Source organism: Lytechinus variegatus, chromosome 1 (assembly GCF_018143015.1).
Source record: "Lytechinus variegatus isolate NC3 chromosome 1, Lvar_3.0, whole genome shotgun sequence".
Lineage (NCBI taxonomy): Eukaryota > Metazoa > Echinodermata > Echinoidea > Temnopleuroida > Toxopneustidae > Lytechinus > Lytechinus variegatus.
In genome coordinates, this window is record NC_054740.1 from 67,671,764 (window position 1) to 67,690,332 (window position 18,569).

Genomic DNA, 18,569 nt, shown 5'->3' on the forward strand with positions numbered 1-18,569 from the left:
ATTATCATCAGGGTGAATGTCTCCTTTATGGACTGTCTCATGATGATTTCAGATGGCAGAAACAGATTTAAGATAAACTTGTTCAAGGCTTTTTTGGAGGGCTAATTCCAAGTGTATGTGGTAAAATATCTAAGGAATTGAGTTAGTACAGACTTTAAATTTCATGGACTGTAGCAGATACTTGACAGTCCATTTCCAGTTGGAAATATGACAAATGAAATTGAACTGAAGGTTAATACTATTTATATATTTCATCACTTTCATGAAAATCATTTAACAGAAAAGGATATGCTTCCAAATACTTCATTATAAAATGCTCTTTAAACATTGTGACTACACACAAAACAGGGTGCAGAAGAATAATCATAAGTTAAGCAATTGCCAATCAGTACCAAATTAATATGATTCATTTGAGGATCCCCTTCCCTCTTCGTCTACTTATGATTTTGCCAATTAGCAGTTGGTAGATGGCCTTGAAGAGTAATATGAACATTAAGAAGGAGCAAATCAGCAAAGCATACTGAATGTTTATCCTCAGGGTATTAAAGTTATTTAAAATCGACAGTTCTTCTGAAGATTCATTACACGAAAGTTCTTCCAGTACATGACAATACTAGGTGCATAAATGCATAAATTTGCTGTAAATGTTGACATTCTGCAACTAACTATTCTGAAAGTAATTACATGTACAACAACCCCCTAAACAAATAAATCTTTGGTTCATAACTGCACTCAGAGTGAGATAAAAGCTTTTATGATTAACATTCAAACTTATGAAATGTTTGCATATTGGACTTTGAAATAAGAAAATTATGCAAACCATTGTATCGGCAGCCAGGGGCCACAAAATTCAAACTTATGAAATTTCTGCACATTGGACTTTGAAATAAAGAAAAATTATGCAAACCATTATATTGGCAGCCAGTAGCCATTTAAGTTGTTATCGGTATGGAACAGTTATCAAAATTATTCCATCTTCAATGAGCAAATAATGTCAAGAATCACTGTTAATCATATTCATATAAATCAGATAACCACATTATATTTTTGTGCTCTCTTTTTTCTTAACATTTAACTTTTAATCTGGCTTTTAAAGCATAAGTTCACTCTCATAAAAAAGTTTATTGTAAAATAGCAGAAAAAATAATAAAAATACTGTTGAAGGTTTGAGCAAAATCTATCAATGAATAAAAAAAAGTTTATTTTGATTTGTGACGTAACATGCGAGCATCTTTCCTATGTATTGTATGGTAAAAAATCAATGAAATGTCATTTTCTCAGAAAATGGAAAATGGTTTTACTGAACCTTCAGTACCATTTCATACCCATTCCTAAAAAGGAAACAAAATATGTCAATGTGAACCATTAGAAATTTGAAATTATTTCATTTTATAGTTACATAACATATGGGGCAGCTGCTTGTTTATGACGTCACAAATCCAAAATTTAAAATTGTAATAACTTTCTTAATCTTTAATGGATTTTCCTCAAACTTTCACCAATATTTTTTATGATGATTTTTCTACTACATCTATTTTTACAACAAACATTTCTTCAGGGTTGACTTCCCCTTCAAGCCTTCTCCCACTGAAACTGACTGGACATTGTCACGCACATGGAAAAATCATTGGCTCATCAAATAATTATTTTAAACAAGGGATAAATGTATTTCTGAAATAAAATCAACAAAAATTGAACATTTTCACAAAGATTACTTTACATAATTAATTACATCTTAGTTGATATAAACTGAAAATGCATACATAAATGTAAATAGTTTATAAAAGAGAGATCTACATAATTATACAGGTCAGACATATCACATCCTGTTTATCACAAGAAAATTAACACAAATAAATTTATAAAGTTTTAGAGTTCTTACAACTGATCATCTGGCAAGAAACATATTTGAATTTTTTTCCAACAGTACAAAAAATATAACTGCATAAGAAGGGATAAAGAAGTAAACATGAATAGCACTTATATTATATTTGTCTTTGGCTTGTGCACTATGGTTTGAACTAAATCTTTCTATCTCAAAGCCAAAAAATGGATAGTAATTTAACAGCGTTTTATCAACTTCAAGGATATTTTCATGTGCTTTTCATTAAGTTAATGCTTCAAAATCTACTATTCATTCAATTTTAAATCAATTCAATTCATGTATGTACTCAGCAACACTCATTTTTTTTATATATCTAAATCTGTATATATTTGTATTCTATTACTGATTGATTGATTGACTGACTGATTGCTTGATTGAAATAAACTTTGAATTGAATTATCTAATTCCCATTCTCAAAGAGGATTATATATCAACAAGAGATTTTGATTATCATTCAGTAAAACAATCTTTAAATCTCATCTTGGGAATTGCACTGCATTTACTTCAGATAGATATTTAAAACTTTCTAACAACACTCATATGTTGTTACATTCAAGATATATACAATATACTATTAAAAGCAATTTCACACAGTACTTCATCAAATACCTTTAAACACATGTAAATGGTACTTTTCGGTTAACATGGAGAAGTTCATGTAGCAATATTATTTGTACCTCGGGCATTAAGTATGAAATCCAGTCAACCTTCTGCTTTCATGAATATTTCATTTAAGGGGGCATACATGCAGTAGCGGACCGTGACCCGGAGGAGACAAAGCATTGGGGGGGCACTGCATTGTTTGTGAACAATGCTGTGCCCCCTTTAAACACATTGTAAATGGTACTTTTCGGTTAACATGGATAAGTTCATGTAGCAATATTGTTTGTACCTCGGGCATTAAGTATGAAATCCAGTCAACCTTCTGCTTTCATGAATATTTCATTTAAGGGGGCATACATGCAGTAGCGGACCGTGACCCGGAGGAGACAAAGCATTGGGGGGGCACTGCATTGTTTGTGAACAATGCTGTGCCCCCCCCCAATGCTTTGTCTCCTCCGGGTCACAGTCCACCAATGCATACATGTATTCACTTCAGGAGGCAATGGACATGCATCTTAGCTAAGAAAAAAATCCCATTTTTAGTGAAATGATTGATGGATATAAACACTTTGAATAGAAACTGTCAATCAAAATATCATGGAAGATATATGTATGCTTGAGAAAGTTGAGATTATTATGTAAAAGGATAATCTGTCCAGTTGAATGTATAATCAATCAAGTATCTGGCAGTGCTAAAAGGGATTAACTGTACATGGCATAAATGTGATATTCTTAGCATCTTGTGAAACATACAGCCCAAGACCTCGTACAAATTTGATTTTTAATTTAATATACCTTCCAGGCTGATTGCACAAAAGGGTCTTCAAAAGGAAGGTCTTTTGTGTCACCCATTTATTTTGATGTACCATATGACGCAATTTGTAAATTTATTGCCAAATATCAAAATTATTTCGCAAACTTTTGAAATCCATATTCATATTATGAAATAATATATATTTATTAACAATGGATTCATTCATTTTAATGAGAAATAAACAAATGTTGGCAAATAATTTGTTAAAAAGGCATTTTATATGGCGCATCATAATAAATCAACCCAAAAAAGTCCTTGAAAAGACCATTTCATGCAACCAGCCCCAGGAAAAGCCAGACTGATGTGAACACACCCTCTTTATTACACACAGATTCATCACACAAAAATGTATATGTTTACATTACACGAGATAATAATTGATATTATTCTGTCTTGGTTTCTCTGTTGTTTAGCCAAGTGTAGATGTTGACGCTAGATGCGATGGAGAGCCAGCCAAGGAGGGGTACGAGGAGCATGGATGCGGTCCGATTGATGGGGTAGAACAAGGCTACATTCACACAGCTTAGGCCAGAGTAAGCTAGGATGATGGCTACAGACTGCAGGAAAAATACAAAACAAAGGACTCTTAGTCAGGCAGCAGATGTAATTTACTTCGACAAATTGGCTAAGTCTGATTTTTCACTTTTATGTGATTGGTGACATCGCAAGGAACAACTTTCAACTTGGTGACAAATTTCTAATGGTCATCTTGACCATGTTAGGGTTCAAAATAAGGTCAATAGGGGTCAATTTTTTGAATTGCCCAAATTCTGTTGAATGACACATCAAATTGTTTGTCTTGTTATGCAGAACAAAAAAGTGTACACAATGATATACTCTTGACCTTTCGTTAAAAAGTTATGACCGGAAATGTCAAAAGGTCAACGAACTTTCGTTAATGGCAAATTACACTAAAGGTGTTAAGGAAGCTCATTTTCCCTTCTTTTTATGCATGTGTGTACTTCTTTATTTTCGATTTTTGATTAGTCCATATTCAGAAGATATAAAGGTGAAGACAGGGTCATAGAAAGGTCAAAAGGTCAACAAACTTTCATTGGAAGCCAAAATACACGTCTAAAAGGGTTAGAAGTCTTGTTTTTCTTGGTTTTTTTTTTGAAAAATCTCCATCTAGGAAGGGGTCCAATGTGCTTATTTAGGAACAAAATACATAGAGATAGACGTCGAATACATTCAGTGTGGTATCATGGTATTACAGGAATGCCTTGAAACGACTTGACTAACCCTAATGCCCTTAAAAGTCTTATCATCTTAATGATGTTACAAGTGCTCTTTCCGAGTTCCTTGATGTAGAAATTCAATTCAAGTTCAATTCATTTTCAATTTACAAGTCTTTGAGTTGTAAAGATACATTTCATTCATTTGCTTTGTGCATAATATTTAAAAAATAGATATTATAATGTATTGGGGTCTGATTATGTGCACTATGCGATTGATCAGTGCTCTCAGGTCCTAAGAAAGATGCCCAACATCTTATTTGGATTAACTTACGAATAAGATAATGAGGTAATTAGGATTGAGGATGATACGATAAGTTAGACTCCAATTGCCCCTTTACTAATTCTAATGCGTGACGGTTGTATTATTTCTATCATTTCTGACAAAGAGGCAACATCGTGCAAGCATGATGTTTGTAGTCAGTCATGTGTGTCCATCATGCTGATGTGATATATTCTGACCGTTACTCGATCTCTGGACTACACATTCCTGATTATGTACTGATATTAAAACGGCTTGTACTATTTTGTCAAGTATTTTTTTTTCCAGAGCATGCATACAACGTGAAACTAAACTTAATACAGTTTTCACGATAGTGATGTGCATAGATGCTAGATGCAGATTTTGTTTTTGTTCTTTTGTCGTTCTTATTTTTTTCCTACTTGCTGAACTACCTGGATGTTACTAGAAAGAATGATCACATAATTTATGTCATTGAAGTAAACCACGGCTTAGGGGGCAGCTGCCCCTAGACATTGTGAAGACTTGAATTTTTACTGAAAAATAAAAATAATTGACCAAAAGTATGCACGAAATCCTTAAATTTCACTTTACAAAATACAAAAGGGCCCCAATGGTAAGCTCAGAACAGCACATGCACCCAATACATTACAATAATTTCTGTTAATTAGAATATTCTGTACAAAGCAAATGAAGGAAATGCTTCTTTACATATCAGAGACTAGTTATTATTGAAAATGAATTGAACTTGAATTGAATTCCTAAACTCCCTGGATGCACTTAATTATCACATCATGAAGATGACAAGATTTTAAGGGCATATAAGGGTTTGTCAAGACGTTTCAAGGTATTCATGCAATAACATGATACTCCACTGAATGAATTTGACGTCTATCTCTGTTTATCTATTTTGTTCCTAAATAAGCACATTGGATTCCTTTATATATAACACCGGTGTGTTGGCTCAGTTGGTAGAGCGTCCGTCTCACAACCGGGAGGTCGGGAGTTCAAACCCCGGCCGCGTCAGACCAAAAGACGTTAATTGCTGCTACCCTGTTTGGCGTTCAACATTTAAAGGGATAGAGCCTCGTCGATCTGGCGCTGCACGGGCCCACGATCAATTGGGCAAAGCAAATTTTCGGAGTATTTCATTTCATGTCTATTTCGAGCAATAAATTATGGCTTTTCATTTTCATTTTTTTTTCATATAATGTCTTTTTAGATATAGACTTTTTAAAATTAAGAACCCACGAAAAATAAGACTTTCAACCACTTTTAGACATGTATTTTGGCTTCCAATGAAAGTTTGTTGACCTTTTGACCTTTCTATGACCTTGTCTTGACCCTTTATCTTCTGAATAAGGACTTCTGACGTTGGACTAATCAAAAATCGAAAATAAAGAAGTACACATATGCATAAAATCACGGGAAAACGAGCTTCCTTAACACCTTTAGTGTAATTTGCCATTTAACGAAAGTTCGTTGACCTTTTGACATTTCCGGTCATAACTTTTTAACGAAAGGTCACGAGTATATCATTGTGTACACTTTTTTGTTCAGCATAACAAGACAAACAATTTGATGTGTCATTCAACAGAATTGGGGCAATTTAAAAAATTGACCCCTATTGACCTTATTTTGACCCGTAACATGGTCAAGATGACCATGAGAAATTTGTCACCAAGTTGAAAGTTGTTCCTTGTGATGTCATCAATCACATAAAAGTGAAAAATCAGACTTAGCCACTTTGTCGAAGTAGCCGGTAAATCATGACATATGCTGCCTGACTATCTTGTAAAAATCAAAAATATTTTTTGTCTTCTTTGACAGTTTTGTGGCTTTTGCCCCCCCCCCCCCTTGACCTCACAAATCAGTGTCAAACATCACCCACATTGAGCCAAATGACATGACAGTAAAGAAGAGAGCCATCAAGAAAATGAACAGTCCAACCCCATAAAAAGTGGGGAAACAGATTTTAAACACTGATGATACACAAGTATACATTTCTTCAATTTAATGAGTATCAGCCATCTGGAGAAAAAGCATATCTAAAGCTGAAAATAACATAATGTGTTTATAGTACAGTAATCAGATAGGCTGGGGAAAGGGGTGGGGTATTTTTTCTTACAATGAAATGGTATAAACCTCCTTTTTTGCTATTACTTCTTCACACTTAATTTATCTTCCTCGCAATACTTCTTCCACCCCCAACCTCAGTACAGACTTATTCTGTATTGGAGCTGGAGACGGAATCAAATTATAATCAATACTTTGATAATTAATCAATTTCCATATTTTTGCAATTGTACATATTCTATTTGAAATAGAAATAAATACAGCATTTTGGATTGTAATCCCAGAAATACTGCAGCAATATCTCGGTCTATGTGTATATGTATCCATTTATAATTTTGTAAACCAGATCTGAAAGTTATTTTCTATAAAGGACAATCAATTCAATTAAATCAATAAATAACGAAGAATGATTCCTGAATAACACTGCGGTGTTCAAACAGAACTACTCCAAGTTAAATTTTAATGCTAGTGTAAATCTCGGCAGGTGCTTAAAGGAATGTTGTGTATGATAGTCTACTCTCATTAAGTTATTAAGTCTTCATGTTTATGAATGTAAAGTATGGTTAATCTTGAGATATCTCTTTATTAAACGTCCTCAGATACAAAGAACAAAAAAAATATATTCGGAATTTGCAACTATAGGTTTCTAAACAATAATACAAGCTCATTATACCATAACTCATAAGCACATGGATGTTTAAGTGCAAAAGAAAATTAAATTGGGACAGGCTTTTCTTTATCTCATCTAAAGGACAAAAGTAGTTATCCCTGAGCTGAAAGTAACCCACACCATCATTAATCACTATTAATAACAGTTTACGTGTACATCCCACTTGAAGCATTTTGAATTGACTCTTGTATAGTCAAACAAAACTGGTAGAGATTTGCTTTAATAATTACCAACTCTGACTAGCTCTTTGTTCCACCCCCCCCCCCCCCAAATCAGGAAGTCAGGTACAGCGCTAAAGAAGGGATAGAGAACCAGCTTTAATTTTTTTTTTGGTAAGGTGGAAAAAGTAAGAGGAAGAAAAGTGGAGAAAAGAGAAAAGAAAAAAGAGCATAAAAAACATTGGTCTAGGTCTATTGACACTGTATATTAGCCATGTTCTGTTGAGAAAAAAGTCAAATTACAGATTTACCTCCCCCTACCCCCCCCCCAACACACACAACTAAACAATTCTAATTCACTTTCAATTCTAATATATTACTTAATTTGCACACAAGTGGCATCAAAACTATTTCAAATTTTTTTTAGGCATATGACTTTGCAAAGAAATACATGTACGCATGATATTAATACAGCATTACATGTAAAATACAGCAAGCCATTAGAACTGTTCTCAGAGTATTATGTATTCTCAAAAGCCAATCACTTGGAGGGGTAATTGTCCTGTGGGTAGATAACCTGTATCATATCTCTTTCAAAGACCTCATATTCACATGCCATTCTATAATTAAACTGAAGGCTAGGTGATAACGCTATATCCATCACCTATCAAATTTCTCTAGCCATGGAGTATGCTAACCATCTCATATAATAAGGGCTCATTCACAGACGGCATGACAAAGCTTTGCAACACAGCTACCAGTTCAGCACTGTAAACCAATTATATTATTGCATTATTGTTATTATGAAATATATTTCACATTCCTCGTGCAAAATCCAAGAAACCGGGATATATATGAGAAACAAAATATGAACTTTGATACAGGGTCATAATTTCTCCTCGGCTGCATTTAAACACATCAAGAAAATTGATTTTGCAATGAAATGGAAATAAGTTGGGAGAACTTGTCATTTGGAGGGGAAAAAAGTGGGACCACAGTGGGACCAAGGCATCGCCTTTAAAACAACCTGCAATAAATTCATGCAATTAAGGGTTGCTATTCAAGAGTTTTCACTTACCAGTACATGTGTAAATGTAGATTAATTGACATGAGTTAGATGATGAAATATTTATGGAACATTGTAATTTTGTTTATTTTCATTACAGTTAAAAAAATTTAACTGTTTTCCATTAAGTGTTAATGTAGGTCATAGTTCATTTTCATTACTTTTTTTTATTTCATTTAATAATTTCATAATACATTAATCACTTCATTACAATTCACCCGATAAAAAATACACCAGCTGATGCCATTATGAATGTTGGAAATACATGCCAAAAGGTCTTCCTCATCTTTTTTTTTCTCTCTCCAATAAGTAATAAAAATTGTACTTACCAATCCCATCTTGTGCATTCCAAAAAATACTGGAGTCCAAATCCAGTTGAGGGCGAGCGATGCTCCATAGCTACAAAGTGGGACCAAGGCATCGCCTTCAAAACCACCTGCAAATAGAAGTGTTTGATAATGTAAACAAGAAGTGTTTTGATTTCATACCCCATATTCCTTTAATTTTCTGTGGGATGCAATACACCACCAATTCAAAAATAATAACGGCTGTAACACAAGGACCCTCAAAAGTCACTCAAACAAATTATACAACAACCACTGTCATGGTAGATATACATTCTGGGGAATAACCGAATAACCCAAAAGACCTACAAGCTAATACAAGCATAACTACAAAAAGTACAAGCATGATATTATCACTTACATGTATATAAAACATGGATAGAAAAAAATAGTAATTAATACTATCATTCATTCTGAAAGTCAAGAAATATGAGCTTTGTAACACCATGTAGCAATCAATGATAACAACTTTGAAAGAGCAACTGACAAATTACATGCTGCTCTTTTGTCAGTACTATGGCTGTAAAGATGTGAAAATTTTGAAGTAAAAATCATGATGCAAATTTCAAATGGATTGAATTTTAGTCAAAATACTGATGCAAATTTCAAATGGATCATCACAAAAATTTGCAATTAAAAAGTAGGTACCCGGGGTGGGGGGGGGTTGGGGAATTGTGAGACATTTATAAGGAACTATCAGCCCCACTTGTCCCCCCCCCCTGTCCATGGTCATGTATCCCTATCTATAGCCCCCCCCATCATGAAACAAAATCAGTCAATGATTAAAGTTCTATTACATGTACCTCCATCTTTCCAGACGAGGTACGAAGAATATCCCATGGCTGCGTAGAGAGATATCCAGACAGGTGCAAAGGCCTTCTTAGGAGGGGTCCACCAGGGTTTCTTCAGGGTGTCATACCATGCCATCTTATCAGGTTTCTGGACCATGCTCGATGCAAATCCCCCAAGGTTGGGCAAGACAATGGCCCCAGCTATCCTCATGTAGTCAGACATCATAAGGGTTAGCTGGTTTGGTGAAATGAATAACTAGTTAGAAATCTGAATCAATCTTTATAATTAAAAATATAAAAAGGGATCTTTATTCCAGCCTCAAATTGTCAAGGACTGAATTGTCTACCAGTTGAGGTTGTGTGTGCTGCAGCCGTTGACACATTTGTGACAGGGGTCACCCAATGAATGGCATCCCCAGCAAAGTCTTTTTCTTCATCTAAAAAAAACAAACAAAAAATTCAGATTAAGAACAGATTAAGACATCACGGAAATGTCAAGATAACTTTTTCAACTTTGCCATGATAATCAACAATTTGATTGTGGGCAATAGGCATCAACAGAAAGACAATACACGAAAGAAAGTTCCCTCTATAAGATATCAGTCTTACTTTTTACAACATTTATTTTTTGTCTTTGCTTAAATTACTGGGAAAAAATTACATTGATTTGATAATTCATGCCAAATGAGCATGTATTCTAAGGCAAAATTGACACTTTTTTAAGTTTCCAGGGGAACAGCACCAAAAAACTCAGACAAATCGAGAATTATGCAGACATAGTCTTCTGTTTTTAGACAGCTGGCAGCCGTCTGTTTCGAGTTTTTTAACACATTGTTTAAAATATTATTTCTCCTCGTATACAGACGGGTAGACCAAAAGTTTCAGTCTCTGTATTTTGGTTATTCCGCCGAACTACGTTGACTCCACTCACCAATGCATAGACAGACTGAAGAGCTTGGAAGCCTGTACGTACAGCCAACGTAAAGTGAACCAACGTTTTATAGGTCGCGATTTAAAACTTTTTTTTTAAAGTGAAATTTATAGTTTCATGGTTTCCATTATCAGGGAAATATAAGTAATTGCGTACCCTAGACCGAAGTTATTGATAAAAATCCTCTGGATGATCCAGAAACCTTTCATCTAGGACATTTTCACCTGAGCTGACTGTTTTTCTCGCTAGTTGCCATCTTGAATGAGGTCATTATCGTTAATGTCTCGATATATCGAATGTTGTCTGCTACCTGTGATCGTAGCAGTTTAGCTCGCATGTGGAGCAGATCGCATTATAATTAATATCGAAAGCAATATCGATAACACATTCGCATATTGTTGATGCACCCTCCGTTCGTTTGTAATTTTGGCTGCTATTTTTGGGAGTGATTCTGGCGTCCGAGTCACAAGAAAACATCGGTAAACCGTTAAGTACCATTTATATAGACATTTTTTCTTGATTAGAAATTATAAATTGATATCTTGTAGTTGATAAATCCTTAGGCTTGGACTCGGAGTGTAAATTCGATGTAAAAAAAGCACATTGAAATCTGGACAGTCAATCGATAAAAGGGATCGGGAGGGCGTGATAACACATGCAATTGCGAGCTCACACTAACATAACAGTAACACTCTACATGCTCTACCATCGGTGAATGGGGATGATAGTAAAATGTAAGAAATTGTTGGCCAAATCCACTTGTTCACTGCTACCACCCTGCCTGTGGGGAATCTACAGGTAGGACTATGTATACATGCCAATGTTGTAAAGAGCACACACTTTAAAAAATCATTAAAATATCACTTTCGTGGCCAAAATTACTAATTTTCATACAGTTGCAATTTATTTTTTCATTAGTAACTTGGGAATAATTTTTGTATTCACCAGAGCACTCAAAAACTTGAATTTTGGGCATATTTTTGTGTACGCCCTCTATTGGTGGAAAGTAATATGGCAAGAAAATTTTCATTTTTTGATCTCTATCTTTAATTAAGAAAAAAATGATTTAGAGAATCAAATTTAAATAAGAGCCAAGTTGTATGAAAAATAGGTGTAATTGAAACTGTCAGTGTAAAAAAAATCAAACATTTGCCCCAAGGAAAAAGAGAAAATAAGCCAAAAATTGCTACCCTTATTTTGCCACTCATGGAGATGTAAATGAGAACAAGATTATATCATAACCTTGTTCATTGAATAAGTGGCCAAATCGTCGATTTGTATACGCGCACTTGTGTGCAAAGTGAATGGAGGTGGAAATATTGAACCGTACGTGTGACTGAATAAAGCGTTGCCGTTGCTGTATGACGTGAACGGTGGTTCCCAATATCACGATAATGCCAAATTGTTGAATAAATCCCCACAAACGCAGAGCTACCAAGTCTCACGCATTATGCGTGAGACTCAAGCATTTTGGACTCTTGTTCATCCCCTCAAATCTCTGTCTCACGCAACTATCACAGCCCACTCCTAGTACCAATGAGGTCCAAACATTACATGTATGGACCTCATAGGCGACATCAGTGCTAAAATTGGGTTAGAGATTTATGTGGATCTAAATTTATTGTAATTTCAACAAAAGTACTAGCTAAATTTGAGGCTTTTGTTGAAATTTTGCTTTAATGATACATTTATGCTTCAATAAGTAACAAAAAATTGAAAGAAATGAAGGGGAACTTACATTTTGACGACTTTTTCCTGATTTTCTTGGCAGTTGTCCTTCACTTCTGACTCTCGATCGGACCTGATATGCAGATCACGTATACGCGTTCTCGTCAGGTGATCGGTCGGTTATTCTTTTTGCCAGATGTTGATAATTATATATTTCATAACGCAGCGTTCATCGCAAATTTAGCTGAAAGAGATTGAAGTTGAACAGCGCAAGCTTTAATTTATTCAGAAATAACGTTTGATTGCACAAGTTTCGCCTCGGACATTTAGGATCATTTGGTCCCATATTGGCGTAACTACGGGGGGGGGGGGGTGTCCCTACCACCGTCCACACCGGGCGTCCACAAGCCAGCAATTATCTTTTTTCTCTCTTTTTTTAACCAAAATGCTTCCCCCCAGAAAAAAAAGAACCAGGGTTAAAGAGAAAGACAATTATGATAGAGGAACACAAAATACTTTATTTTTCAGCTTTTAATGCATCGACTTATAATCAAATATTAAATGGGGCTCAGAACATTTTTTTAAAAAGTCATTTAATAAAAATATTCCGCTCTTCGGGATTTGAGCTTTCATGAAATATCAATCTTTTTCATGATTACCGAAAATACTTCAAATGTCCAAAAAAAAATTATCGGTGTATTAGCTGATACCTTGCGCCCGCCTTAATTATTTTAATGTTGAGATACTTTGCTTTAATTTAATGAATTCCTAAAAGCATTAATTCTCAGATCATTTGTCGCAATCGAATGATTCGATTGGTAAGCTAGTTGTATAATTATTATGATTCATGAATTGTTTAAAATGTGTCTCTCTATCAGTTTTGAATATTTAAAAAAATGTCAGCTCGTGCTTTTTGCTCGCAATATTTTGATTAGTAAGAAATTCTTGTGTATGCGAGTTTGATACATAAATAACTAGAGAGAGAGAGGGGGGGGGGTGTCCCTCAGCTACTTGTCCTTGCTTATTCCATATTTTTTTATTATGCTCGTGTTGTGAGTATTTCAAAGTCTTTTCTTTTTCTCACCCTTTTTATTGTCTCGGAGCTTCCCTCTATTTCTTTGCTACGATGTATAGCCCATCTTACTTGTTTCATTTTTTTTATGTTCTCATTTCATTGAAAACATAATTATTAAACTGACGTAGAAGACTTTGCAACAAAATTTTGATATTGTTTTTTCTTGTTTGTTTGGCTTTCTTTTTTCTTCTCCTCAGTCCTTTTTCTAATTAGTTTCCCTTTCCTTATTTTATATTATTTCATTTCATGAGGCATCCGCCAACTTATATACAACAACAAACGTTAGAGGCGGATATCCAGTACTACGGGGGCGTGGTGGTGTGCCCTCTAAAAAGAGGAAAATAGGAAGGAAAAAAAGCAGGAAGGAGAAAAAATAAGAAAAAAAGACGATGATGGCAATGATGATAATGATGATGAAAATTATCTTGGTGAAGATGATAGTGGTGGTGATGGTGGCGGTGATGATGATGATGATGATGATAATAATTATGGTGGTAGTGGTGATAAAGATGAGAATGAAGTTGGTGACGATGATATGATGATGATGTAATTTTGTCTTTAAAAAATAATAGTGCAAAGGCGAAATCATTTAAAGTTTATGAAAATAGCAGAAAAAACAATTTGAAAAATTGTACGTATGCATATGGAAAATCCATCCCCCACCAAAAAAGAAAAAAAGTGAGATTTTGTTTTGTTATTTGTGACGGCGTAGGCCTATGCGAGCAGCTGTGTGATATAATTATGGTAAAAAAGTAAATGAAATGCCAAGAAATACATGATAATGACTTTTATTGTACATTCAGTATATCAGTAGATAAATTCATACTCGTTCCAAAAAAGAAGAAAGTGGGTGTATTATGGACCATTAAAAATGGGCAGTTGCTCTATATATTATATTACATAGAATATATAGAGCAACTGCTCGTGTGTAGCGGTAAGTTATTCACCTGATCTACATAATTCATGCGGCGCACGGCGCGTGCGCAATGTTTAATAATTATTGCTGTGAATACAATGAATGTCATCAAAAACATAATAACACAGATCAAATAGTGCCAGCTCGACGCGCAAAATGAGAAAAAAATATATATTTTCTGCCCTGATAATTTGATAACCCTAACCTAACCCAATTTCTAAGTATTTTTATCATAAACAGGATAACTATATACAATGATTGAAATTAACTTTATATTCTTTTGCGAACAAAATGAATATGAAAGACAGCTTTTTGATAAAGAACACAGTTTTAGAGCGTTAGAGCGCGATTTATACCTACAACCGCTAACATAGGCGGATCCAGGGGGGCCGAGGGGCCCGGGCCCCCCTATTGGCGGAGCAAAAAAAGAAAGGAAAAAAGAAAAGGAAGGGAAAAGAGAGGAAAAAAGAAGAAAGGCAAACATAAGAGGAGGAACATGATTAAATGAAATAACATTAGGGGAAGACTCTGAAAATAATTTTTTTTTAAATCTATTTGTTAGGATAAAAAATTTTCGCTCGCGCTTCGCGCCTTATTGTCTTTTAGGGTATTTGCATATCTTGCTCAATATGGAGCTTGAAAAATCAAACTTTAAAGTCATTATACAAAACATATTTCAGCTGGGAAATTGAACTTTTATTATTTTGTTTCATTTACAAATTGATTTTTAAAAAGTGCTCTGTAAAAATGTCTGTGTTATCATCTGAACATTATCATTTTCTGCTTGCGCTGCGCGCTCGCAAAATTTGAATTTTCAGGTACGTATTATTTTCCTGTATTCCATAAAGTTCTCAAAAAGTTCCCTATTCAGGTCAGATTGTTAAAACGTATCAGCTAGCGCCGCACGCTATAGCATTTGGATTAGTCGGTTATGTATATCCCAATATTAATTCTAAATCAAACTAATTTGATGACAGTTTATCAAAAAAATCGACTCGCGATTTCTGCTCGCATTGATATTATAATGCCTCTTATGCATAATTACAAAGTGCTTTAAATGTCCAGTTTTCAGGCCATAAAATTAACACATTTCGCGCTCCCATGCGAGAGAAATAGGAAGATGGTCATCATTTTCATATGATGACATAATGCCCTCATAGCATGTTCCGGTCCTATGTAAAAACTCAAAGTAATAAAAATAAAATACATCAGCTCTTTTTTAACTGTGATCCATCACAATTCACAATTTTCCCACAAAGTGTTTGCATTACAGAGCTTAAATTCACCCTTTGTAATATCATATATTTTTAGCTCGCGCTTTGCGCTCTCTTTATTGATTTTCATGATAAGAAAGTTACTTAGAATACCCAAATTCTAGGTCGAAATCTAAAACACACGTTAATTCAGATACGCAGATTGTTCTCTATTTAAATCATTATCCATGCAGTTTCAGATCACAATATCAAAAAGTGTCTGCTCGCGGATAAATAACTTATCCTTTTCATGATAAAACATGAATAGTGCGTCCAGAATCTTTCCCCCATAATTTTGTTTACCCATCACATTTCTCCTATTTTCTCCTCCCTTTTATTTTCCATTAATTTTTCTTTCGTTCACTTTTTTTCTGTCCTCTTTTCCCATAATTTATTTTACCCATCACATTTCTCCCTATTTACTCTTCCCTTTTATTTTCCATTAATTTTTCTTTCGTTCACTTTTTTTCTGTCGCCTTTTCCCATCTAAGTTCTATTTTTTTTCTCGTCTCACCGCTTTTCCTCATCCCCAGCCCTCGATCGACGCCCGTGCAGATTCGCAAACAATCACTTGCAAGGGCGGAAATCTCTCCCCAAAGGTAGGGGGACCAGGGGCTGGAAAATTTGACAAGAAAAAAACAAACAAAAAAAGAAGGTTTATCACCCTCTAAAGAAGGTCATCTTGACCAAAAGAAATTTGACAAGCAAACAAGCAAAAAAAGGGGGCATGCCAAAAGTAAGATCGTCTCTTCCAAAATACATTTCGAATTTGAACGAAATGACCAAAAATAGTAGGGGGACATTTCATAATGTGCCCCCTACTATTTTGGGTGAGGGGACATGTCCCCCGGCCCTGGGGTTTGCGCCCATGTGGGTGGGGGTGTTGCGCCTCCCTATCGGGATCATATCACAGCGAGTATACACTCTTCCATATTGGAAGAGTGTTTACTCGCTGAGATTTCGATCTCACACATAATTTTATAAAAAAATAGAACAGCTACGCCTTGAACACAGGCCAAAATGCCTAACGATTTCTCCGCGGCATTAACAACTCTCGTAAAGGGCGCTCCATTTATAAATAAAGTTGCATGAACAGCTCTCTATGGCGACAAAATTTAACGCGGAATTGTAGCCAACATCGTGGGAAATTGGCAGAAAATTCAAGAAGAGAACCGGTGAGTACCGATTTAACAGTATTCATGTATTAATTAATATTTATTTAATCATAAGAATAATTTTTTTTTACGGAAAGAAAGCTTAGTTCTAAGCTAGGGCGGCCCAAATGCGAGTGAGTGGAGTCCCAGTTTCCTAACACGGGTAAGTATAGACAGCTGGCAGCCGTCTGTTTCGAGGAGTTTTTTAACATTTTTTATTTTTTTAATTTCTCCTCGTCGACAGACGGCTCGCTAGCGTGTCCCCGCCATTAGGGGAGGTACAATGCAAAATCCCCCCGGCGGGGCTCATCGATTTTTATCTTAATGAAAAAGATATATATAAAAAGAAGCTTACCAAAATGTAGCTTGTTATTTCCTCTAGACATTAAGTGGCATCAAAGTGGTAAAACATCAATTCGAAAGGAACAAAAACAGTGACTTTCCTCGGCTGTCGTGTAGCTCCCCATTCACTCGTTCCTCCGAAGTCGATAATGTACACAAACATATGAGGTGAGATGAACTTCCGGGTCAACTGCTTATCGAAACCGTTGGCCAATCAGATCATCTCTTTTACGTCAGGCTTATGAATATTAATATTCTTTTCCTTTCAACGTTTGCTCGCGCTCGCCAAGCAAGCTGATAAAACTTCAACATCCGGGCACTGTATATGTGTGACGTAAAGGTCATGGGGCGGAGTCTAACTTTCGCCGGCCACTTTTCATGAATAATTCATTACCAAGATGGCTGCCCACTCTCTCCGAGTCGCAAGTGTCAACTTTTAGAGACAATCCTCTGAATGCCAGTTTCAAAGCGGGAATTTAGGGTAAGAAACTGTCGTTACTTAAACATTATCACCTAAAGGTGCATATGAATGCACTGTTTGTGTAAAATATCACGGGATTGAGGAGAAAAACAAGAAATTAGCCGTGGCCATTGAGCCCCCGTACAGACGACGGTTAAACTTCGGTCTATGTATTTGGTGAGTGAAGCCAACGAAGTTCAGCTGAACAACCAACATAACAGAGACCGAAGCTTTTGGTCTAGGGTAAGTATTGCGGAGTCGCCTAGAGTGATCACAGCCTATCCCCATATACATTGTACACAATGTCTGTGATCTCACTCAGAGTCAGATTCACAGAAAATCTCACGCATGTACGCATAGATGGTCTTTGAACTTGGCATCTCTGCAAACGACGGTTATTCCCGTCTATGCCATACTATGCGACGGGTTGTGCTGTGGAGTGTGGGACTGTCGCTTCCGCGTCGGAGCACGCGTCCCTGCCCTGGGACACTACCATACCGGTAGTTACAGTAGTACCGTACCGTAATTTAGTCGGACGCCGTGCCCGGTCCCAGGCCAGGGCAGGGCCAGGCCAGGTCCAGACCCGAGACAGTCACAGTGCAGTAAAAATCGGGCGATGCGAATATTAGTCCCAAAAAGGGCTTACAAAGTGCAAGCTCGAGATGGTTAATGGAATGTAGGCAGACCGGAATGCATATTTTTTAAATAAGCTTTATACAATAAATAAATAATGAATAAATACGACTCACATTACAAAATTTGGAGACAAGTCAGAGAGTCGTTGCCTTGCCGGTGGACTTGGAAAATTGTGTAATGATTGAATGATGACGTCAGAAGGATCACACATCACGTGACATGCTATCATCACCCACGTGACCAACCCACGT

At 35.7% G+C, this 18,569-nt stretch overlaps 1 protein-coding gene across 1 annotated transcript; it reads right to left on the reverse strand.

Annotated features, from left to right (window-relative positions):
* Window positions 1-3,039: 3,039 nt before the first annotated feature.
* LOC121420652 (translocator protein-like) lies at window positions 3,040-18,516 on the reverse strand. Its single transcript, XM_041615317.1, has 4 exons — window positions 18,432-18,516; window positions 9,896-10,118; window positions 9,078-9,184; window positions 3,040-3,859 (listed from the first exon to the last, which is right to left on the reverse strand). The coding sequence occupies exons 2-4, from the start codon at window positions 10,107-10,109 to the stop codon at window positions 3,686-3,688; spliced, it is 495 nt and encodes a 164-aa protein (XP_041471251.1). The 5' UTR covers window positions 10,110-10,118; window positions 18,432-18,516; the 3' UTR covers window positions 3,040-3,685.
* Window positions 18,517-18,569: the final 53 nt, after the last annotated feature.

Excerpts from the sequence above, each read along its gene's own strand:
- LOC121420652 (XM_041615317.1), bottom strand. The coding sequence starts at position 10,109 with ATGATGTCTGACTACATGAGGATAGCTGGGGCCATTGTCTTGCCCAAC. Across the intron at positions 9,185-9,895 it reads CCTCGTCTGGAAAGATGGAG|GTGGTTTTGAAGGCGATGCC; the intron begins GTACATGTAATA and ends TTCTATTTGCAG. Across the intron at positions 3,860-9,077 it reads GAATGCACAAGATGGGATTG|TCTGTAGCCATCATCCTAGC; the intron begins GTAAGTACAATT and ends TTTTTCCTGCAG.